Source organism: Aythya fuligula, chromosome 5 (assembly GCF_009819795.1).
Source record: "Aythya fuligula isolate bAytFul2 chromosome 5, bAytFul2.pri, whole genome shotgun sequence".
NCBI classification, from domain to species: domain Eukaryota; kingdom Metazoa; phylum Chordata; class Aves; order Anseriformes; family Anatidae; genus Aythya; species Aythya fuligula.
In genome coordinates, this window is record NC_045563.1 from 20,876,529 (window position 1) to 20,901,966 (window position 25,438).

Genomic DNA, 25,438 nt, shown 5'->3' on the forward strand with positions numbered 1-25,438 from the left:
TTGTTTCAGATACACTGAGTTGTTTCCCATTAGCAGCCTGGAGTATGATTAATGGTCATAATAACCCTAATAATACTTTGCCAGTGGAGGGTTGCTTTCCTTGCAACCGATCTTTAAAGATCTTTTCTTTGAGATACAGTTTCATTTCTGCATGGATTATTCCTTCAGTATTTGGGGGTGGGAGGTGGGGGCTTTTCCCTCATGATTCATGGATGCAAAATTCACGTATGTCTTAGGTTTCTGTAGTTAATGAACATAACAATTTCAAACTATTTTATGTGTATAAACATGTGAAGTCCTGTGATGATAAACATCAGTAAATATTTAGGAAACTGAACAGTTTATAGTAAAATTAACGATGTGAGCCAAAGCTGAATCCTGTTCAGCTGGGTAAGACTAGCCCGTAAGGTCTAGCCGTGAACCATTATTTACTCTTTATTCCTTATTTTTAATGAACAATTGCATGGATAGCCCTTAAGAAGGATTGAGAACTTACATAAATCTGATTTGGCATTAGTGTATGAATCTTAAATATCTTTTGTGACCTTTTGATTTTATTTTTTTTCTATCACTGTTCATTTATTAGTTCTGCTTACCTCTAAAGTGATATGCCACTTAACTTAGTAATGCTCAAGAGTCAAACAGAAATGTACTTGCTATCTAGCTGCCATTTCCCTCTTATCTGAGTTCCTGTTCTCCTTGAGAGCAGCTGTTTAATTTTTACTAGGATGTTTCAATTGATTTCCATATGGGAAATGGGCTGCTCATAAAGTCCTAAGTGATGATATCGATGATTTATATAACCATCTCTTCCCCTGTCCCTGTTCAACCTTCCCTTTCTAAGAGCACCTCCAGTCCTTTGGTATGCAGAAAAAGGTGTTTACCAATGCAAGAAGCAGCACTTGTAACAGCGGTTCCTTATGGGCTTTGGGAGCAGGGACAGGTGTTCTGATACTGCCACTCTCTCACATTATTGCACTATGTCCTTGACTGTGTCTTAAATTACTCTCTTGGCTGAGTACCCAAGCAGGACATTGGTTTAATGTTTACTTTGCTTTGAACATCAACGGAGTTACAGATGTTGAATCACCGTAGGGAAACACCAGTGTTAGGCCTTGTACCCACTGACTTGCACAAGACGTGCTATTACTGTGAGCATCCCTACCAGAACCCTTCGGCTGCTTCCTCCATAGGAAGACGTTCCTGCATTTGCAAAGAAGAGGAGTAATTAACCCTGCATTGCCTGTGTACCAAAGAAATCATGGCGTTAAAATACCATGAGGGAGAAGCATGTTCTAATATCTTGCCTGTTCCTTTCCTTCATTGTATTCTCTGAGTGTTACTCATGCCTCTGAGGAGAGAGGGTGGTCGAGGAAAAATGTGGGGTTATACAGCAACAGCGTAAGTGTTCGCAGTTGTTGGAGCAAGTGGGAGTAACTTGATGTGGCGCTGGGAGCTCGCACGTTTGCACCAGTCCTGTAAAGACTTCAGGATGTGCTCAGCTCAGTAGAAGTATCCACAGCCTATCCGCAGCGTATAATATTAATTATATGTAAATATTTGCTGCATGAGTGTTTTAGCAGCATGGAAAAGAGACTTGTTAAATTTGTTGTGCATGGAGATTTTTCTCCATTTTCAAGTAGCTAATATTCCTTCATGAAAAGGACCTGTGCTTTTGTCCTTACTACTTTTGTAAAGACTTCTCCAAAAACTTACCATGGTGTGAACATAATCCTATTAATAGGAAATATCTAGTTGTTCAGTGTCTTGTATTAAAAATATTTTCCTCAAATTTCTTGTCAGTTGCCAGAGCTAATTTAGAGGGGGTGATGTATAATGTAAGGATATATTTTGGTCATGGAATCTCCTTCTTTTAATGCTGACCAAATGTCCTGTGCCTCTGTCTTTACAGCTTCCAGCTACAGTTTTATTCTGAGCATTAGTGAAGAGGAAGCCAGGGTGAAGGCTTTGAACGAGTACCTGAGCACTCGTAGTTATATCCAGGGGTTCACATTTTCACATGCAGATGTGGAGGTATTCAGAAAGTTTTCGGGGCCACCTGTGGACCAGTATTTCCATGTTGTCCGGTGGTACAGACACATAGAAGCAATCTATGATGGCAGCAGTGAAAAAAATGACCCTTGTAAACTTCAAACAAGTGAGTAATATGAAATTGATGGCCAGGCTATAGACTAGCTGACATTGTATTGATTTTTGTTGCTGAGCAGTCCTAAAAGTTCCCTTTCATACTCTTGCACACTTTACAATTTGACAATCCACTTGTATTCAAGCTTATTAAATTCTTCTTGCATACTGTTTCTGTGTAATACTCGGATCCTGAACTATTTGAATGTTACAGCTCTGTTTCCACATCTGATTTTAAAATTCTTCAATATACAGAATTTGATTATTTGTGTTTTCTTTAAAAAGCTAGCTACTGAATAGTAACTGGGTATGTGGGTTTTGCTTTGTTGCCTAAAATATCAGGATTTTCTCAATCCACTTTTTTTTTTTTTTTTCCCCCCCCTGTGGGAGTAACTAAATAGTTCTTGTATAATGTTCAATTTCATAAAAAAGTAAACTGCATGCTGCTTCTTAAGGTTATTTTATTAAAACTGATTTTTTGGGGGTTCTTAAGACTTGAATGTTTGGGTTTCTTTTTTTTTTAACCTTGGTAATTTAGGGATTGCTGATGATTTCAGGAAATACTAACCGGTTGATCTAGGTTATTGAGTAAGCATGGGTACTGGCATTTTTGGGAGCTGCATCACTCCTGCCATGATTTCCAGTGAGCTAGCCTAGCTTCATTACTTTATAGTGAGACCCATCCTCAGGGAGTCATGAAATAATTAATAATAATAACACAGAGCTGTTGTATAGTGCTTGCAATATCTGTAAATGTGTTTGTCATTTTGGCTGACAGTTGACTAATATTTCTCCAATGCCATCTTCTTACACAGTGTCATCATATGCGTTCTCAGTTCCTAGCAGACCAGCAGTTAAAATCAGACTGCTGAGAGTAGATTTTGTGTGTGCCTGCATGTGTTTGTGCTGGCTATTGATTTTCTTCCAGCAGGGAAGGGATCTCATCTGTACTGCTGGCTCTGGTAGCAGATTTAACACCACTAACTATGGTTTGTCTGCAGAATGTTTGTCATGGATCAGGGTGGGGCAACCAGAGAAAAGGCTTCAGTTTTTCCTGTCCACAAAATCTGCAGTGTTAAGTCTCTCTTTCTGAAGAGCTGCCTCATTAGCTTTCTGATTTTCTGATCTGTGCATATTTATCCAAAGTCCTGAGATGGTGTTCTGCAATGTTCAGGATGAAATAATGCATGGATCCACCATGCTTCTAAAGCCTTGGATATATTAACAGTATTTTTTTGGATGTATCTGAGAGCCCCAGAGGTGGGTTAGAGCAAATGAACCTCAGTTCAGCCATGGGAAGACTACTGCGGGCAGGGATGCCTTTGAGCAGACTAAACAGCATGCCTTTACTTTGCCCTTGGTATCCATGTGGATATATAAAACATGCATATATCCATATCTGTATATCTGTATGACACTTAAATCACAAACTGAGACCTTTAGGGGTCAGTTATCCTTTTGTTGTTGTTGTTGTGAGCTTGTTTTTTTCCTTGTGTTCAGTGCGGTTGTAAGGAAAAAAAAGCTTTAGTGACTTATCTTTTATTAGACTAACCCACATAGGCTTCCTTCCCTGAGGGAAACATTAGCCACAATTAAGCATACCAGAATAATCTTTGTAAATCAAAGAGTAAACAAATCCATACCTTGGTCTGATTTATGGATAGACGTCTACTGCACTTGAACTGTTCTGGTCAGTAACATACCATAAACTATTTAGAATAAACACACATTTCTGTGGATCTGTAGCATGCAAATTAAATGAACTCCTTTTCTACTTTTTTTTTTTTTTTTTTTTTTTCTTATTTAGGCAGTTACTCAAAAAAGGATGATGAGGAAGAGATTATTTATTTTTTTTTATACCATGGAAATGTATGTTACTTGTAGGTTTTCTGTCAAAATTTTAATATGAGGATATTAGGGAAACAGAATTAATGAATAGCATCCTGAAACAGGATCAGAAAGGAAATTTTGTTGTCAAAACAAATAGTTTGTATAATATTTTAATTGCGGTTAAAATACCTACCATGAGAATACCTGAAGGCAGTACTATATGTATTAGCCTAGTACCTTTGGTGTATCTTTAAATTTCCTGTTTTGCTTCCATTCCAGGTTAATGTGAGGATTAGTTTAACATCATTACAGCTGCAAGCAGCCCTGTGCATACCAAACTGCAACTCTTTGACAGATGACATGCCCATACTTTCTTTGAAAACATGTTTAACAATTGTGTTAAAAATTGAAAAGAAAACAAATGGAAGAATAAGCCTGCATGTTCCCAAACTGTTCGTGCAGCAGAGTAGAAGAGCTGAGAGCAGCAGCACAAAAGGGATATGCCACCTTCCCAAAAATAAACTGAAAAGTGTCCAACATCCACCCACATACAGTGTGTTTCATGTTGAGTGAGTCTTCAGTGTTTTGAAGTGTGGTGCTTTGGCTTACTGTCCTGCCATCTAAAATGATGGTTGTGATGAATTAAAATAAACCCTTTTAGTTCTGTGGACACTGATTTGTTGAAATCGGATTTTTTCTGAACACAGTTATCACAGTGATGTTCACGCAGAAAAAAGCCAAAGGAAAAAATGAAAAAGTTGCAAAGAATACTTTTAAATGTAGCGATGAAATATAAACTTTCTGTTTTGACAACACTTTACTTTTGCTTTGTAATTTGTGTTACACTATTTGTGTATGTGTAACATTGTTTAAGAAATTCTACTAAGTTAAAAAGTATCAAACTTCTGTTCGTATTTAGGTAAAAGGCAGTTTTCAAAATGTTGAAATTCCCCAAAGAACAGCAATTACAGTTCTTCCCATCTCTTTTGAATATTATCACTGATTACCCAGATTTTTATCTGTTCTCCTTAATGGCAAAATTTAACCTGCCGATGAATTGGAACATATTTGTGGTAAATGAGAGCGCTCAGAAATGCCTTGTGTACATAGCAACCACCTATGATTAAAAGCTGAGGCTCTTTCTAAACCTTTTGGTCTTCTCTCCCTCTCACGCTAAGTACACAAACTCTGTCAATATTGGCTCTAGAGATTAAGTCTGGTCTCTGGAGATTTTTTTTTGCAAATTCTCTGTATGATATCTATATGCCATCACAGTATAGATGTCAGAAGCATTGCAGAAAGCCCAGGACTGCTATAACACTTTATTAGTGTTTTATTAAGTTTCAAAGCTCTTGTTAATGCTTTGACTGATTGCACGTTCTCACTTTTACACCCTTTTCTTTACTGTTGCTCGAATCAAAGGTAATAGGTGTGTCAAGGCAGAGGGTGGAAAATAAGTGATTGAAATCTTTTAGTGGCTTTAGCTCTAACAAAAGTAGTTTGGATTACTAAGACTGGAGCTGTTTTGTATAATTTATATATATATTTTTCTTTTGAACTAACTTAATGATGTGATAAGATGGAAATGTTGTACTGTAAAACTGTTTATATTTTCAGTTCTATTTAAATTGTTTTTTCTCTAGGTAAAGGCAAGCGTATGCAGCCCCCCTGGACTCCCCCTGAAGGGACAAAATATTCTAGACTCTGCCTCTACAACAGCCTGACTCGCAATAAGGTGACTAAATGAAAGAAAAATGAGGATCTTCTTAAAAATGCAAACAGAGGATTAATCAAATGTTTTCTTCTTAAGTGTCTTCCTTATTAGTACACAGGTTTCTGGGGTTTATTCTGTGGGATTCTGACAAGCAGGTGAAAGAAATGCTGCCTCGGTCAAGTGTGTTTGCTGAGGCAAGTGCTACAATATACACAATAAATATACAAGTGTGTGTATGCATGTGTGTATTGCTTAATATGTAACATGCAATAGCAAGTTATCATGCAAAATAGCCAGTGGTTCAACTGTAAAACACGTAAGCATAAGCAGTGTGAACAAAATAAAAATCATAGTTTCTTTCTTTAGATGTCGCTTGTGTAAAAAAAATCTTGCAAATTATATTATTGTAATACAGAGTGGTAAAACCTCCTGTGGCCTTGGCTGAAGGTTCTTGGGGGAAGAGAGGAAATATTAGGAATAATAATGTCACACAGTATGTTATATCCAAGAATATATGAAATGGCAATACTGTATAGCCTTTTTCAATGCAAAAGAAAGCCTGATCTTCCCTTGTGAACGCAGCTTGAACAATGGCCTACCTAATCCAAATCTTAGTAATCTAGTATCTGGATAGATAAGAGTGCAGATAACAGGGTGTGGTGGCTTATGTTCTCTTTTAAGTGCTAGCGATGATCTTTTCTTACAGTAAAACTATGAGTGGAATAAGATTTGTTTTTTTAAAAACAAAAAAATATAATCCATGTTTTTCATGTTCTGATTTTCCAAATGTGGTGTTTTTGGCTGAAAGCATGTCTTCAATTCTTACTCACTGTACCATCCCTTTCAATTAAGGAAATATTTCAGCCGCAGAATGGAAAAAAGGTGACATGGTATTGTTGTGGTCCAACAGTATATGATGCTTCTCACATGGGACATGCCAGGTAATGTAGTTGCTTATTTTGATAAAAGTAATAACAGCTCTTGATAGAAGTAGTAATAGCACGTATAAGTAAGCAAAGATTAAGGAGAAAAGTGTACTTTATTTAGATAAGTGTATTACTGGACGATGGTCTTGTTAGTCTCAATGATCAAGATTTAAGGTTAGAAGCATATTATGGTATGTCATGGTGTGAGGGAAAACTTGCTGGAGGATGAGGGAGAGTTGAAACTGCTATAAAATTGTTGACAGATATTGAAGTAGTTTTTGCATGGAATAGAACCACATTTGACGTATTCACTAAACACTAAAACTAATTTTTGTTGCTGTTGTTTTTAGATCATACATCTCATTTGATATCCTGAGAAGAATCCTCAGGGATTATTTTAAATATGATGTTTTCTATTGTATGAATATTACAGATATTGATGATAAGGTAAGGCCTGTTTAAGTTGTAATCTAAAATACTGTAGTTTGTGCATGGAAGTCAGAGAATCATGTGTAATTGCTATTTGGAAAGCCAAGATGAATAATATACTTACTGAGATGTATTTTGTACACAAAGTCATTGATTTCTGTGACTCTCCTCTGCTAGCAAACTACTCATACATAAACGAGTGTTGTTATAAATTATGAAGAGTAAACATTTTATGAAGATAACTTGTTTATTTGCCTTTTTCACTGTCTGTTGTTGACATGCATAATTAATTCTGTTGAGCTAGCTAATTAACTATATATGGTGTGTTTAAGTTGTATTACTGCTTGTGGTTCTTGCATCTTGTTAAATTTGTGTGGATCCTTAAAAGCTTTTTATATCTAATAACATTAGATTTTATTTGTGTTTTCTGTAACTATTATCCTGCTTCACAAGAATATTTCCATATTTCTGCTTTGTAGATCATCAAGAGAGCAAGACAGAATTACCTTTTTGAACAGTATAGGGAGAACAAAATAACATCAGCTCAGCTACTTGAAGATGTTAAAACTGCCTCAGAGGTAGGCTCAATACTTAATCCCTGCTAGTGTCTTATGTTCTTACTCAGTAATATAGCAAAGCATCTAAAAAATGTCTCTGACTTTGCTGCTAGTTTAAACTTTCTGCTTGTTTCACTTACTCTATTGAACTGCTATCACACAAATTAGAAGTGTTACTGGAATAGCTTATCACTGATTTTAGAATTGACAAGAACCATCCATGTAAAAAGCATTCCTGACTTTTTATGTCTAGAAGAGTTGTTTGTATATCATTTTATACAATATATGTAAACATATATAATGGTGTTGATATGGTGGGGGAAAAAAATCAAAAAACATTTGTATATTTGTCAGAATGCAAATTTCAAAAGTAGCCTTTTATAATAGATTTTCAAATGGTGGTCCACAATATTTTAAAGCTGTAGATTTCTGTGAAATTTTCCTTTTGTACCGCTGATGGCCTTGGAAAGAGCAAAAAGTCTTGAAAGCTTAAGGGATTTAATAATTTGTGTATGCTGGACTAAAAGTGGGGGAAGGTGATTCTTTGATCATTTTAGAACTACAGATCACAAAAGGATTATTGGTCTGATGAATTAAATACAGGCCTGGGAATTAGGTGGCCTGGAAATTTTGCCCAGCTGTCATTGCCTGACATGCTTTCTAAGCACAGCATTTAAATCTCTTTGTGTTTCACATTAGATCTTCTCCATTTCAGATTTGGGATAATTAACTATGTAATTGAAATGATCAACTGTATAGAAAGTAAAAATTACTAAACAACAGTAATTAAGGTTTAGTGACATAAAATTTTTGAAAAAAATAAATACATTTTTTGGACCAGTGAATACATGTGTTTACATTTCAGTAGTCTGATATCAAAGCTGTTTATAGTAGTCTGATATCAAAGCATAACATATTATTCATCAAAAGCAAGGTTCTGTATGGTTAAGATAATATGTTGTGTGTGGAACACAGCCCTACTGTACTGAAAGTTGCTTTTTTTAAACCTTTTCTTTTGATTGTAGCTCTTTTCAGTTAAATTAAATGAGACAACAGACCCAGATAAAAAGCAAATGTTGGAAAAAATTCAAAATGCAGTGAAGTCTGCTTTTGACCCTCTACAAGCAGCTGTGCAAGCAAAACTCCCTGCAGAAGAGATCAATAGATGTCATGAGGTCAGTTTGAGCTCCTTTTTAAGTGATTTTTGTAATAGTTAGGGCTTTCAAATAGTATTTTGGTGGATGAAATTGTTTTCAGTAGGGGTTGTACTATAAATTGTTGTAAAACCATATATGACATTCCACTATGTGTGGTTTTCTACACAAAAGTTTCTCTGATGAGAGAAAAAAAATATATAAAACTTAATTATGTTCAGAATAAATTTTATCCCAAAGACTGTTACAATTAGCAACAATAATCCTGTTGACACTATTGGGGTTTGGTATTCGAGTCAGGCAATAAAATTGCTAGCTTTTAGTAATTGGCTTCCACATTCCTCTTTTCTTGCTTTTAGATAATTTGTCGTATTTGTCACTGCAGGAAGCACAGGGTATGAGAGAAGTACCTCTCACTCACTCACCTTAAAAAAAATCCATCTATTATAGAATCAGCAGTCTTTATAAAAGTGCATAGTGGCCTCAAAAAACTTGAAAAGCAACTAAAATCTAAACAATCACACCTTCTGAGCTATATGCTCTTGTGAATAAGTAAATAAGTAAAAATCCATCTCTTAGGATAGGATTGAGAAATGCATCCTTTCTGAGGTTCAAATCAGTCTTTCAAACACTTTTTACTGATGTGCACAGAAAGGGTTCTGTTAGGATTGTCCAGCAATTAGGGGTGGGCGGGGGAATGGGTGGTGTGGTAACTGCAGATCCCATTCAGTGTTTACAACATAAATTTCACATGCTCATTTAAGTGACCAATATCAAAACAGATGTCAGTTGCCAGTTTGTCTTCCTTCCTCTGCATGTTTCATCCATATATATAAAGGACAATGTGATAAAAATGTGATAGAAGCACAGATTACTCTGTATTCATAGCCAAGTGTCTTTTTCCTTAAGCGAACCTATCTGCTCAGAGTAAGATCTTTCAGCACAGTTTAAACAGGACAAGTCTTTCATCAGTTACACTTATAATTGTTTTATAGATAATGTTGGAAGAAGCCAAAGATTTGCTGTCTGACTGGTTGGACACAAAATTTGGCAGTCAGGTGACTGACAATTCCATATTCTCAAAGCTCCCCAAATTCTGGGAAGGGGAATTTCATAAAGATATGGAAGCTCTCAACGTAAGTAAAAAACAAAACAAAAACATTTTTTTCTGTTTTGAAAGTGTATGTGCTGTGCCTCATAATACCCAGAATACAATAAAACCCTTTAATAACTTTCAAAAGCCTTGTATTTCGACGGTATTGATAATACACTTCCTTTAGTCTTTAACGTGAATAGGTAGCTATTAAATTATCACCTGTTCTGTTTTCATCCCAGCAATCTTAAAACTTTTATGCGTGTTACCAGTGCCAGTGACCTGGACATAAGTTTGGTGTGTACACTCCATCTTTCCTCTTAGACTAAAATGGGCTTATAATCATATAAACTGATCTGGAAGTTTCAGGTAGTTCATTTGCTACACAGGACAACCCTATCATCCTAAGCATGTAGATTGACTACTGAATACTCTTTAAATTGTATGGTGGTGACAAAAGTCAAGGACAGATTTGTCTATTCCAGGTGAAATACTATGTCATATGCAGTGGATCAGATCAATGAAGGTTTATTTATTTACCTCCAAATCAAAGGGACACACTGCCTGTTCTGCCAGAAGTGCAGTAGGTGGAATAGGGGCTATCTGCTGCAGTAGTGTGTTGATAACATTGCCTTAGAGGCTGAGAAAAAAAATGCCACAGCATATTGTTGCAGAGCATAGAGCTTGAAGTAGGAGTCTTAGATTCCACTTTCACTTGCTTTTGAGCAAGTCACTTCATGAATATGTGAGATATATATATATTGTATGTATTTGAATGTCTGTATATATATATTTACATATGTTTAAGTATAAAATGCTACTTTTTCTCTGTAGGTTTTACCTCCAGATGTTTTAACGCGGGTTAGTGAATACGTGCCAGAAATTGTGGCATTTGTGAAAAAGATTGTGGATAATGGTTATGGGTAAGTTCACTATTGAGCGTTTTTGTTATGTGCTTATACTGTATTGGATTGCTGTGAACACTTACTCTTTTCTCTGTTTTCATATGCAACAATATTCTTTTCTATAAGTAGTGTTTCATCCAGTAAAAAAATTTCACATTACTTTATGCAAGTTCTGTTGTGTATAACCTGGTGAAAATGTGCTACTATATACTTCTTGTAATGTCCTACAAAGAAACAAGTTAGATTATTAAAATTAATAGTGTGAAAACCTCATTCCATAAAAAAAATAGTCAAAGCCTAATTCACTTGAACTGGGTTTGACTTCCAGCTTTCAGCAGGGGATTTCAGAACTGAGTGGACTGCTGGAAGTCAGTTGTAAATAACATAGGGTAAAAAAAAAAATCTTCTCAAAATGATATTCTGCGATTGTCTAATGCTTTTGAAAGTTAGGCTACTACTCTAGAAGCTCCTAATATCATGATAGATTCCTGACTGACATTTTTGAGTGTACTTTCTCTTATTAGGCTCAAGTTTTCAGTATATTTTCATTGTGAAAAAGCAAATCTGTGGTTCAGACTCCTATAATTTTTCTTGCAAGTTCTTGCCTGAAATCTATGCTTTTATTTTTTTAAAAAATGTTCAAAATCATTTGCATTGAATTATTAGTGTTCATGGTGGTACTAAAACTTCCATCTCAGACTTTTTATCATGGCTGTGGTAAGACAAAATCAGCAAAGTGAAGGAGGACAAATGGACTCTGAAGCAAACGTGATTCGTATTATATTATTACAAAATATTAGAAGGGACCAGAATTGCTGTAGGTATTTTTGGAGACTGTTAGTCTGAAGTCTCACCTATTTAAGAATTTAACAAAATATATTAATAGGTTTACCTTTGAATTTTATTCTGACCTTTAGTGCCTTACCTAAAGTTTTTATGGTAATGCCTTAAAACTTAAGTGAGCCTAAGTCATCTTTACCACAGTGAACAGTACCATACTGTATGTGTGTTCACTAGAAAAAGTAGGATAGTGATTTTGGGGGTACAGTTTAGTTAAGTCTCAGTAGAAAGATAGCTAAATAATTATTTTTAACTTTTCAGGTATGTTTCCAATGGATCTGTATACTTTGATACTATGAAGTTTGATTCCAGTGAAAAACACTCCTATGCTAAGCTGGTTCCTGAAGCTGTAGGTGATCAGAAAGCTCTTCAAGAGGGTGAAGGTAAAAAGGGGAAATAATGTTTGCTTAAGTTGCTGATGTGTTGATCTCTTCAAATGATTCTACTGATGTTTGAATCAAACTTATTGTCAGACTTCAGTGGTCTACCTGCTCACTTCCTTTGCCTCGGGATTTCTTTTCAATTTTTTTTTTCTTGAGCCAGCACTTTGAGTTTTTAACTGGAAAATAGCAACAAATGTTATTCATTCTAGGATGGCATTATTATTTATTGTGTGTTATTTATTATCTTAAGGAGGTTGTGAATAGTCCAATTTGAGTACAGCCCAGTTATTTGGCTTTTCATCTGCTTCATAGTACGGGGAGCAAAGACTTGAAGCTGAGTCTTCCACGTGCCAGGTGAAAGCTCTCCCTGCTAGGCTATGGCTTTTTTATGACAAATATTTGGTCTTGTGTATTTTTTTTTTTTCTTTTCTCCTCATTCTTCTCTTGTACTGAGAACTCTTTATTTTGTTGACCTTGTGTTGAACTAAATCCAAATATAGATCTTTTGATTAGAGCATTTACAGCAGACTAGCTCAATGAAATGTGATTCATTAGTTAAGCATTTTATCTCTTCCTAAGGTTGTACTGTTTTAGTAGAAAATCATCCACAAAATGTATCAGAAGAATATTAAAAGGTTTTTATATAACACTTGCTAGTTACCTTAATTTCACCTACAATATCTGAGCTGGGACATAAAATTTAATGTGACTTTTTTTTCTTATTTGAAACCCTTATAACCGAGATTTTTTGTATATACATGTATGTGGAATAAAAGGTGTGAGCTTAAACCACTGTCTTTGTGGCAGCATGAATGCATCATTGCCACCACATAAACAAGCACAGTTGTCTGCTTTTGCAAATACGAACTGAAGCAGAATGATTAATGTAACTGATTGAGACTATGCATATGTCTAGATCTCTTGTCAGCCTAGCTGCTTTGACTTATTTGTCATGATTGTCCATACCCTAACAGATAATGTCATTTTGACTAGCAGAGGCAGCAGAAATGCTAAACTTTAAAAGTTGCATCTAATGTAAACTTAAAATGTATAATACTACTTGTCATTATGCACTTTGAAAATTAAGTATTCTAAAATACTGAGATTGCAGGTATCTCAACCTGTACATCAAAATTAATTGACGAGTTTCCCCTTGACAAGATTGGCTTTAATCTCTGTCCTGGTTTTCATGAATTAAGTGGTATTGTTAACCACTTGTAATTTTCAGCAGTACTGAAGAAATGATAAATTCCTAGTATTTTAAAGATGTCGTAATGAGAGTACCAATCAAAAGATCATAAAGAGCTAACAGCAACTAATGTACACTTCATCTATAATAAAAACATAACAGTAAATGTGTAGATATGGAACAGCTACCAGCCATTCTGTGAGGCAGCCTAGACAGGGCATGCTAGAGATACCCTAGGATCATGTTCTGTGTGCATATTAAGACAGATTAATTAGTCTTAATTTTGATACTTATAACTTTGAAGTGATTCTGCAATCTTACTTGTCTATAAATACAGAGTTATTTTTTATTTATTCAGTATTTCTTTTTCTGCAGCTGGAATATTGGAATTGTGTCTGTAGAGAGAATGTAGATGAATCTCGTGTCAAAACTTAGAAAGCAGTGCAGCTGATACTTGTCAGCTTTCCTGTCAACCAAACATTAATCAAAAACCAAAGGATTGTCAGAGTTAATTAGAAGGACTTTCGAGTGCTGAGTGTTTTGGTTTTTTTTTAACCTCACATGGTGTGAGGCATAGCGAGACCAAAAAGCAATAATGTTGGTGTTTAAATAAAATGTCAATGTTTACTTTTTCTCTCTTGAAAGGTGACCTCAGTATCTCAGCGGATCGCCTAAGTGAGAAGCATTCTCCAAATGATTTCGCTTTGTGGAAATCCTCCAAGCCAGGAGAGCCTTCATGGGATTCTCCATGGGGAAAGGTAAGGACATTACAGGATTTAGACCTTTTACTCTTTATTAGATAGCATGTTTTTTCTTAAACAGATACTGTAGCTCGCCTCATATTATCAATATCTAGATTATGAGGGTCTTACGTTCAATAGTAGGTTATGTTGCTATGCTCAATCTGCCTGTTCAATTCTTCGTAAACAGAATTCAGCGTGCAGGCTTGTGATGATTCATATTGGTCAGTTGTCTTATATTTCTCTGTAGTCTTTACCTACAGAGATTTCTCAATCCTTTTCTTTCCATGTGATCAAAAATAAGGAGGATGATAATTAAGGCATCACGGATGTACATGACATACTAGATTTAATGAGCTAATGATACATAGGCAGAAGAGGAAGACAATTAACCGTTAGCCAAGTAATGTCTTTATTTTAACAGGGCCGGCCAGGTTGGCACATTGAATGTTCTGCAATGGCTGGATCCATTCTAGGAGAGTCAATGGACATTCATGGAGGAGGCTTTGATCTCCGATTTCCCCACCATGACAATGAACTGGCACAGTCTGAGGTCAGTGAACTGTTTGTCACTGCCTTTCAGTTTCTGTAGTGATGAAGCTATGTGCTTAGCTTTGACAGCAACTTACACAAATGCATCTATTTTTTGTGTTATTTTTTAAATTTACATGTTTTGTATAAGCATAACTTTTTTCCCCTCAATATTTTATTCCTAAATTATTGTAGTTTATGGTATATATGTGTACAGCATTGAGTCTTGTTTGTTTTTGCTGCAGGCATACTTTGAAAATGATCACTGGGTTCGGTATTTTCTACATACTGGCCACTTAACAATAGCTGGCTGTAAAATGTCCAAATCTTTGAAGAATTTTATCACCATAAAAGATGCACTGAAGAAACATACAGGTAAAAATTACTTCAGAATTTGAGTACTTTTGATACAGTTGGAGTGATGACTGTGGTAATTAAGTTCATAATGGAGTTTCCAAAATTGGCTGACTGCAGGTATTTTCTTCAGTCACTTTAGAACAGCTACCCTGTTCCTCATTGGTAGCTGTATGGATAATAATAGTCTTGCTTTTTTGGTAGATGTGTTGAGAGTAAGAATACTAAAAATTCTTATGTAATTAGCCATTACAGTATTGGAGGCCATAAAAATACTTTTATTTAGTTTATTATTATTTTCCTTGTTTACTTTAAAACTCCTAATAGCACGACAGTTACGGTTGGCTTTCCTCATGCACTCTTGGAAGGATACACTGGATTATTCAAACAACACCATGGAGTCAGCTATTCAGTATGAGAAGTTTATGAATGTAAGTAAGCTTTCCATTCTTCCTCCAGCTCTCTAAACTTTATTGTTGTAACATGTTTCAAGCAATAGAACCCAAGGATGTACAGGCTGCATCCCCAGTCGTTTGCCTTCTGAATTCATCGTTTGTGATCTTACAGTATTTCTTTAGCAACCATTGAACATTCAAATCACATAAATTCCACAGACGGCTACATTTCTCTGCAGGTGCGTGCTCTGTCCAAGTTTTGACATCTCTGAGCATTTTGGCACTTACATGCAAGATTAGTTTCTCAGTTTAGCTTGCTTATAGGACTGAGTCCAACAGACACTCTCTACCAGATCAGACTTTGCACATGTTGACAAAGGGCTATATTATTCCTACGTTGTCTTTCTCGCCGCATACATTGAACATTTGATTTTATTCCTACCAGCTGTAAGGTGAGGGGTCAGGCACAGTTTCTATCCCTGCATAGTTCAGAGCAGTGAGTTAAACCCACATTTCCCACAAGGAGGCTGTACAGCATTTTGAGATTGTTGATGTTGGTCTTTCTAGCTGAAGGTACTCTGCTATTTATGTAAAATGTTTGACTTGGGACACACAGAAAATGACTTTTCACCAAGCTGGATGCCTGCATGAAAAAAAAACCTTTCTATGAAGCCATTTGTATTCCTGGTTTTCCATTCCTAGCAACACATAAAAATCTGACATAAGAACTCCTATCTAATTATTTTTTAAATGGTACTGTATTTGAGCAGCTTAATGTTAGAGTATCATTGTAGTATCAGGCAGTGGTAGAGATGACACACGGAACTGAATTAGTCTGATGGTGATTTATAGAGTTATGTGAAAAGTGGGGGTTTCCCTCTTGTGAGAGCCATTCAGTAGATCCTAGCCAAAATAGCATTGAAACCAAGTTTTACAAGGCTGAATTTGAAATAATGCTTTTTCTTTATAGTAAATACTGTTTGTGTGTAATCTAAACAGGTTTTGAACTATGTTCTTTTTCTTTAGGAATTCTTTTTAAATGTGAAGGATATTCTTCGAGCTCCCACTGATGTGACAGGCCAGTTTCAGAAATGGGAAAATCAGGAAGCAGAGCTGAACAAAAAGTGAGTGGAGCATTCCTATTTCTTCTCTGAATAGATGTTGTGTAGCTGCATGTTTAATTTATATTCGTTGTAAAATGACTTACTAGTGGTATTTACAAGTCTGGCAGCATTTCCAGTCAGTATCTCAGCTCTATACAAGATAGTGAATTTAATATCTATACAAGATAGTGAATTTAATTGTGCGGCAGCTTCATGAAGTTTAGATTAAATTGTTGATTTTCCTTTTATTTGTGTTAAGTACATTGTCATGTCTTGTGTAGAGAAATAGAAGTCCTTTGTTAGATAGTTGTAATTTCCTTCACTACTTCAGACGCTGTTGTCCTCTTTGAGAAGTGACCAATAATTTGTATATGATCTTTAGAACCATGAAAATAGTATTTTACACATTTCAAAGTGGAATAACAAAATTGAAGATAAACGCAAGTTAAATGACTCAACTAAAAGTACAAAAGATCAGAGTGCTGATATTTGAAAATGTTATTGACTGGAGAGAAACAGTGATATCAATATAGCAGTCTTGCACATTTATAACAAACTATCCTTATTGTATGTCATATGAACAGCTTCCTATGTGACTTCTATTACGTGCGAAATTTAAAAAAGAAACTTCTTGTGTTGTGGTACTAATATTTTTCCTAGTTCAGTTCACTGTCATGAACAGAGATGTTGACTGTTGTAAGACCAAGTGCAGATGCTTCTGTTTAGTGAAAATTCAATCTTCGTCTTGTTGTTAGAGAGAACTCTTTAAAAAAATATAAAAAGGTTGTGTGTGGGGGAATAGGTAGTAGGTCAAAAGAAAGGGACAAAGAAGTGGGAGAAACATTTAAAATTTAAAAGATTATGTTTTATGAATATTTGTTTTTGTCTTATCCACCACTTCTCACTTTCTTTTCTCTGAAAAAAGTATGTTTGAAAAAGTCATAACGTGTGATGGAACAGTGTTTAATATAATATATTACTTATTACGCCTATTAATAAACATTACATAGTTTGCATGAATTTATTCCTTGTGTCTGCTTGTAGCAGCTTCATACTGCTACTCTTTGTGGTAAATTAATTTCCAAATTGGTGTTCCACATTAGAAAGATGGTAAACAAATTCCTAAGTTGGTACCTAGGGATAGGAGATCAATACTTTAAAAAATATAATAAGTACTAAATAAGCAATTTGAACTGCTTTTAATAACTAGTATTAAGAAGTCAGCTGCTGAAAATGCATTAGATGTAATTTGTTTGGATAGTTGTTACCAGCTAGATTATCCTGCCTGCCTTTGTTCGTAGTAGCAAAACAGCTGCATCATGGTGATGATGCCTTTCTCTTGCTCATCTTTTTTTTTTTTTTCCCTTTATATATAAACTTTAACCAACAAAAGACAATCTCATTTTTAGGCTCCCTTGTACTCTAAAGAACTTCTGTTAGAGGAGTGATTGCAGATACTTTTGACATAAATAGTAAAAAAAAAAAAATGTTTTTCTTCTTAGTTTTTACGACAAGAAAGCAGCAATTCATGAAGCACTGTGTGACAATATTGACACTCGCTCTGTCTTAGAAGAAATGCGTTCGTTAGTCAGTCAGTCAAACTCCTATATTGCTGCAAAGAAATCTTCCAGACAAATGCCAAACAGACTTCTTTTAGAAAACATCAGTTCCTATCTCACTCAAATGCTAAAGGTATGTAATAGCAAGTAGTAAAGTTGCTATTGCACTGTGCAATTTTAACTGTTGTATTTTTCAAATACATAGGGATCTGTACAGATTTTCTTTAACTTGTAGGAAACTAGAGATCTTCCACACGCACCCCAACCAAAACGATCCCAAACTGCAGTGTATGCTGCTGCAGGAACAATTTGGAACCCTTTAGTCCATTATTATTTCAGCTAATGTTTTACTCAATAGTAGAAAGGCCCTATTACATACACAGAAAACATTAAAAAAAAAAAATGAAGTCAAAATGTCAAATCTGACTGCATTAAATCTAAATCTGAAAGCCAATGCTTGATATGTTGTATCAATTAAAAAGCACAACAAATTCTTACTAACACAATGAATTGTGGGTTAAATGAACTAGGTGGCTTCAAAACCCTAGTACATGTGATTTTGCTTAGTCTTCACATACCTGTAACTTGATGTATACAACCTGTTCTTTTTTTCGTTTTTTTCTTTTTTTTTTTCCCCCTTGATCAGATTTTTGGTGCCATAGAAAGTGATGACGTAATTGGTTTTCCTGTTGGAGGGAACAGTCAAAACATAAATGTAAGTGAAGAACAAAGTACACTGTAAAAAATTATTCTGTGTCCTTTTGAAAGCCTAGGTTAGGTAAAGGGATTACATTACTGGTACGTAGCTGAGTTACTTTGGATTCAAATGTTTTAAGTAGAAACAATGTAATTAATTGGCTAAGGAAGTGGGATTTTTCTGACAGTTGTTATTTTATAGGTTTGTTTGATTTAATGACAGACAAATTGTACAGCAACCAGAAAAAGAATTATCTCATCTTCTGAATGATGAATCTGTTTAAGAAACCACATTAACTACAGACAGCACATGCTACCGTATAAAGACTCATTACAAGGATTTGTGTATTAAGTAGTTTCAAAAATACAATTATACTGATTAAAGTTCCTTGTGGTACACCAAAAACCAGCCTGGAGGCAGCTGAGTTTCATCCTCAGTTCAATCTCTCTTTCTGATCTCATTTTGTAGCCACAGTATTTATTTGGCTTTTGAAGGCTGTTTTGCTTTGGTCACTCAGCAATACCACTGTAATGCAGAGTTTTCCTAGAAATATGTGGGAGATGCCTGATGAAAGTGCTAATAGGCCCTGTAACAATAGTAATGTTTCATGGGGCAGGCAGGAGAAATAACTCCATCTGAAAAGCCATCAACTTCGCTCTTTCTGTTCATGAGAAAATCTTGGTATGAGAAAGGACGCTGATGTGGCACAACATCTGATATTGAGTAGCTTCTAGTGCTGGTCTTAATGCAGTTTTGCATTCAAAATTGTGATAGTGTGTTTTTCTGTTCCTCCTTAAAAGGAATAATTAAAACAAACAAATGCAAAACAAAAAGGCAAACAAAAACCCCTTAGTTCACCAGAGGAAGAGAAAAACTTGCTTGTCACTGAATGACAGTGAATGTTCATCGGATAATTGCTCATGCAAACACTTACATTACAGTGCTGTGGAAATCTCTAATAATGATATACGATGATAAGGAGGATGCTCAGCATTCCATGCTAAAAGCCATCAATAGTGAATTTTAGCTTAACTCAAAATTATTTTGAATTTCAGGAGAAAGACAGCATCTTAACACTTATCTTTTTAGGGAAAATGAAAATTAAATCTGTATTTTACACTTCGTTCAAATAGTGTTTGTAAGAGCTTTAGGGGAAGATTGGCAGTAGCTTGGAACAAGAAGTTAAGCCTTACATTATTTTAAAGTAATGTTGTTGAGGTTAGTAGAGTCAAAAGAATCTGGTGCAGAAAAGGAATTTCAACACTTGTTAGTGAAATATGTGTATGTTTTTTGTTGTTCTTGTTTTTGTATACGCAGTCAGTTCAAAGAAAACCAGTAGTCAGGTACCCACCCAGAGCAGCTTATTTTGCATTTTACAGGAAAAAAACTTCTGTTTTTATCACCCAAGACATTTCTGATTTAATCATTATAGCATAAAGATATATAATATTGACAGTGTTTTGGCTCTTCCATTAATTGTTGTATACCCTCTTTCAATCTGCAGAGACTTACTTTTCTTAGCAAAAACTACCAAGTGAACATTCCGGGTTGGAAAACTTTTCATTAAAACAGAAAGCTGTGAATCAGGCCTATTTCTTCTGTGTCCAAATAAAAAATGAAGAAATCAATAGATCTGAAAGTCTTTATCTCCAAAAAAGACTTAATCCTCTTCAAAAGCTCTGAGAGAAAAACAAGCATAATTACCACGGCTCATTGATCGACTTGAAAGGGAATAGGAGACATGTGCAGTCAGAAAACCTCAGATTCCATAGCCTCATTTTCCAAATGACTTAAGCATTTCTGTCAGGTTAGTTATTCTGGAAATAAAAAGCTTTCATCTTTAGATGTCTGGTATATATAATAAAGGAAGGATGGCACATGCTTTCCTGATGCCACTTCACTTGCATGTTGAGGTAGTTTCAGTGTAAAGAGGGTAGCAGAGACATGGCTGTAGCGCATGTAGTTTCCAGGGTCTCTTCTTTCTGCCAGACTTAGCAGAACCACTTTCCTTGTGGTTGTGAAGATGATTGTGTAGCATTCACATTTACAAAAAGTTTTATCTGAGCCCATCAGGTCCTTTCATGTGGGTACTTCTAGAGCATAACAGCCTCTCTGGGCTGCGAATTGCACGGAAATATGTCACAGAGATTTAACAGATGGGAGAGACACTTGGAAACTGTAGGTGAAACAGAAGTGTGTGTTTATGTTTTTCTCTATCTCTCCCCCACGCTTCAAAGTAATTAAACTTTTAATATAAGCAGTCCCCTGGGTGCCCAGCCTCTCCTCCTGGGATTCCAGAAATGTGATGGCAAACAGCGCTGATCTGTAATTGTAAGTGTTCATTGCATTCACAGACAGCTAGCTGTTGCTCTTCACTACCACTGAAAGCAGGATTCTCAGGATGACTTGTCTGAGCTTTCATGAGCAGCAGTTATTCACACCTGAAATACTTCAACAGTAGTCTCCCCATACTCTGTGTTGAGAAGGGAGTCATGGGGGGAGTACAGACAACTGCACTGTGCTGGAAGCAGATACAGTAAGGATATGCTGACATTTGAGATCTGTTCTAATGCAAATAAGTCTTAACATCAGCTTCACTTGATTTATTTGTGACAAGCACTTTGACCTAAATAAGACAACATGGAACATGAAGGGGCAAATTCATCTGGGTGTAGCTCTTCAGCATGTCTTCGGCAGCTGTTTTTACCCCTGTGTACTGCGTTATAGCCAGCTGGGCCATAGCATAACCCTGTGGAACTGATGTATCTGTAACTGCAAAGAGAGGAAAAAGGAATGGGGAGAGGCAAGGTGATTTTATCAGCCCAAAGGGAGAATTGTCAGTTAATGCAAGTTATCATCTCTCCTTTGACATCAATAGAGAAATGACACTTTATTGATACATATCTGCCCTGAGGGTCAACATCTATCCAAAAGTACGTAAATATGAAGTGGATAAGGACCTGTTTTAAATCTAAATTATGATTAGCTAACTGTAGAAATAATTACCCTACAGATTGAATCTACAGTGATGCCATACCTACAAGTTCTCTCTGAGTTCAGAGAAGGAGTGCGACAAATTGCCAGAGAGAAAAAAGGTGAGAATTTACTTTTTCCTGTGTTGTTGCATATGAGATTTAGGAGATGTGGGACTGGGAAGGACAGGAGGATCTGGGTGTTGCAGTCTCTTTGCTTAGAAAATAAAGGTAAGGCATCTTTAAATCAGAGTTGCTTTGAATACTTAGGTCTCTGCTACATGTCTCTTTAATTTGGGAATCATTTACAGGCTACTCAGCTCATTTTATTTTAATTGCTTAAAGACTAAAAGTTCAGGAATGAAGAGGATGAGCTGTTGTTTCTCTAGTTAGGGCACTCCTTGCTTTCTTGATATGAAAGTAGTAGCCATCATCTCCTGCAGGGACAACATTCTCTTAGAAATGTAGATTGCTACACAGTGGTAGCGTCTGTGTTTAAATAGGCTGAGATGTTCATTCTTAGCTGTTAGCACAATTGTTATTGTGGTATCCGAGATGGTAATTCAGTGTTCTCTTTTGAAAATTCATCTGGGAGTTTCCTAGAAGTCGTTGTGGGTTCCACCTGACACACACACCCCATCCCATTTTTAAAAGCTTTGACTGTGCTGGTTTATTGAATAAACAGTAAGTGTATCTGATACACCCTTGATATGACATCTATAATTCCCTTGCATAGGTCAGAGTCAACTCTTCAGTGTTAACAACCAGTGAGATAATCTTATCACTTGTTATCTTAATGGCTTCTTTAGAGTGGTGTCAAACATCAGCATGGTTCACTGTGTGTAACTGCTCTGGGTAAAGAAAAGTAATGACTTAGTTCACAGCAGAATAAACAGCTCCTATAAAATGCGATGTTTTGTCATTCTGCTGATTGCCCAGCAAAGAAAACTGCCCTGCAATGTGGCTGTTCCTTTCTATGGTATTGGGATAGTCAGTTCTCTGTCCACTGTTCAGCTTTCTGAGGCTCAATTATGGAAGAGATGAAGGTGCAGGCCAAGGGTTGCTGCTAAAATGTGCAGTGCTTAAAATCCAGCATCTGGGTGGAAGCTCTTACTGGCTGAATTATTAGCTTTGAGATCTTTATTACTGCTTATCTTTAACCATCTCAGAGTCACTGCTAAAAGGGAGAAAGAACACTTATCTACTAACCCAATCTATCTGTTTATATTTGTGTTTCCTCCTAAATGCAAGACTTTGTATCAAAACCTGCTACTGAATTGAGTTCATAAGGGCAACATACAAGGCTCTTCATGGTGCGTTTGGTTCCTTATAACTGTGTTGCTATTTCTCAGCGGATACAATTCCTTACTTCAGTAAATAGGTAGTAAGTCTGTTGTTTGAAGATAATTTCCCCCTGAAGAATTAATAGCATCTACTTCAGCTAAATCTTAGGTTCTTAGTAACTTGCTGTCTGCTTCTTCCCCCTGCTCCCAGCCCCCCGCCCCCAAAAAAACACAGGTGATAAGCAGAGACGCAACAAGAAAGATAACTATCTGTAGAACCAGAGGATGTTTGGATTGCAATTGCTTTGACAAATTTATGTGTAGTTAGCAAACCAATAAAATACTAATCCTTCAAAGTTACTGCTAGATGTAGCACAGGATACAAAATCTTGTGATTCTTCTTAACCTTTCTTAGCGGAAATCCTGCAGCAGCCATTAGCATCTTCCTGTGTCTGGTGCCCATCCATTGTACCTTGGCAGAACTGTTGCATCATTCCTGAACTAGCTTGGACTTTCTTTCTTCTCCCCTTCTTGCCTGTTCCCCCTCCTTTCTTTAAAACTTAATTCCTTTCTCAGTGCCTTGGACAACTGTATTACTGACAAATGTTGCTATGACATGAGATGATGATTTTGCGGGTTATTTTTGCAAAGTGCTTGGGCAGGTAAGCAAGTAAAAAGCTGGGATGTAGTAAGCCTTCTCTAGTCCTTTTTACTGTCACCAGCCTGACTTTCTCTGCAGCTTTGCATATACCCTCTCTGCAAGCCAAAACTCTTAAATGGGCAGTCCTGCCTGCAAAGCTGCCCCTCACAGTAGTAACTGAACTGTCGTAATGGAAACCAACAGTGAAGATGTGTTTTATGGCCTTGATGAATTGTGAAAAATCGTTGTTAGTAAAACTGTTCCTGTCTCTACATTGTTCTTTCCATTCCATAGTTCAGTAAAGCTCAGAGGAGTTGTTTCACGGGTTTGGGAATAAATTTTAGAGATAGCTTAGTGTACATTTGATTGAGAAGTTAGATTTGTGATGGCAGAGTTAAAATGAATGAAGAAGTAAGTTATCTTTATTTTGAAAATTCTTCAAAGTGTATTACATTAATTTCCCTGTCTATTAGGTTAGCATGTTCCTCCTAACTGAAAGCAGGCTCTTACAACTAAGATAGCTTCCTTCCTTGCAGTTCATAGCTTAACATTTGTTACTGTCATCTGCTGCATTGTGTGACTGAGATTTATGACAAACTTTTTAGGGTTTATTTATTGCTTACATGAGGGGATCTTGCTATCTAATTGGTGATTTGAGAGGCTTTTATGTAATGAAAGCAGTAAAGAGCAGGATAAGATAAACAATTTAATTTGTCTGGTATTTGTATTGGCCTTCTGTTGCAGTAACAACATTTAATTTCCTCCATTTTGTTTTCCTAACTGATACGTGTATATTATTGTTTCATTTCTACATGTGGTGTATTTGTCAAAACTCAACTTTTGGCAAGCAAGACCTTCCTGTCTTGTAAAGAGAGGAAAGAAATTACAGTGACAAATCTGACTCAAGAAACAAATGAGAGAACTAGTTCAAAAAAATAAAAATAAAATATATATGTATGTATACAGTTATGATTGATTTTTATGAAAGTAAGGTTCTGTCTTGCAACACAAAGCAAAAGGGACATTTGGTGAAATTTGGAACTTAAAAATTATATATATTTTTTTTAATCCAAAAAATTGTCATAAAAAAATAAAAACTCGGTAAAATTTATTTTAGTGGGTATGCTGCATATTTTATGTGGGTATTTAAAATATCCAGAGTTGTAACACAGTATAAGTATTTTGCATGGAGTATTGAACTTACACTGCAAGGAACACTCTGTGTGCAGCATTGGATTGTAGGACTAATTAACGTCCAATCTACTCCAGTTCAGTCATTTCCATGCTCCTCATTATATGAATCTGTTGTGTTCTAACAGTGTAACTTTTTTCTTCCTAACGTGAAGTGGTGAGACAGAGAATTAACAGCGTGCTCATGTAAAAGAGAACAAACAAGTACAGACTTAAAAGTTCCTGTGTTTTTTTTTTTTTTTTTTTTTTTTTTTTTTTCCTTTTAAATGATTTTTTTTTTAGTAAGGAAAGGTTTTCGGACTTATATGGGATTATGGTACTGAACTGAAATTCTCATTATGGTTTTCAGGAACAATAGCGGTATCTCAGAGGAAATGTATGAATTCCTGCAAAGAAACATGCTTCCTCTCTCTGTAACTGAAAGAAGGCAGAATTTATTTAAAAACATAAATCACTTTAAAACAAAAGACCTTTCTGTGCAACCTATGTGAGAGAGTGGCAATTTCTTAACTGCATTTAAATAAGTATGTATCAGGATAGAAGTATACTTTCACCAAAACTTGCTTAACTGAAAGTATTTTTTATGCTCCATAGTAACTGAAGTGCTGCAGTTGAGTGATGCTCTTCGAGATGACATCCTTCCTGAACTTGGTGTTCGATTTGAAGATCATGAAGGTACCCAATTCTGTATCTTGTGAACTTTTAGGTATCTGTTTTTATAATCTTATTTTCTTGTGGGAAAACAAGCTGTCAAGACTAGTATTGAATAATCCACCATGCTCAAGGACTGCAAATCTATAGCGTAATG

At 35.8% G+C, this 25,438-nt stretch overlaps 1 protein-coding gene across 2 annotated transcripts in view; it reads left to right on the forward strand.

Annotated features, from left to right (window-relative positions):
• The window catches only part of CARS1 (cysteinyl-tRNA synthetase 1), a 33,276-nt gene that overhangs the window by 3,372 nt on the left and 4,466 nt on the right, over positions 1-25,438 (forward strand). The window contains exons 2-19 of one of the 2 annotated variants that reach the window (XM_032188256.1): positions 1,913-2,158; positions 5,619-5,710; positions 6,542-6,630; positions 6,966-7,062; positions 7,524-7,622; positions 8,627-8,776; positions 9,751-9,891; positions 10,683-10,771; positions 11,855-11,976; positions 13,811-13,923; positions 14,330-14,458; positions 14,682-14,811; positions 15,118-15,221; positions 16,212-16,309; positions 17,791-17,980; positions 18,494-18,562; positions 21,558-21,639; positions 25,225-25,305. In XM_032188256.1, coding sequence (XP_032044147.1) covers positions 1,913-2,158; positions 5,619-5,710; positions 6,542-6,630; positions 6,966-7,062; positions 7,524-7,622; positions 8,627-8,776; positions 9,751-9,891; positions 10,683-10,771; positions 11,855-11,976; positions 13,811-13,923; positions 14,330-14,458; positions 14,682-14,811; positions 15,118-15,221; positions 16,212-16,309; positions 17,791-17,980; positions 18,494-18,562; positions 21,558-21,639; positions 25,225-25,305 — 2,121 coding nt within the window. The remainder of the gene's footprint in view (positions 1-1,912; positions 2,159-5,618; positions 5,711-6,541; positions 6,631-6,965; positions 7,063-7,523; positions 7,623-8,626; positions 8,777-9,750; positions 9,892-10,682; positions 10,772-11,854; positions 11,977-13,810; positions 13,924-14,329; positions 14,459-14,681; positions 14,812-15,117; positions 15,222-16,211; positions 16,310-17,790; positions 17,981-18,493; positions 18,563-21,557; positions 21,640-25,224; positions 25,306-25,438) is intronic. The other variant, XM_032188257.1, reaches the window with a different exon arrangement.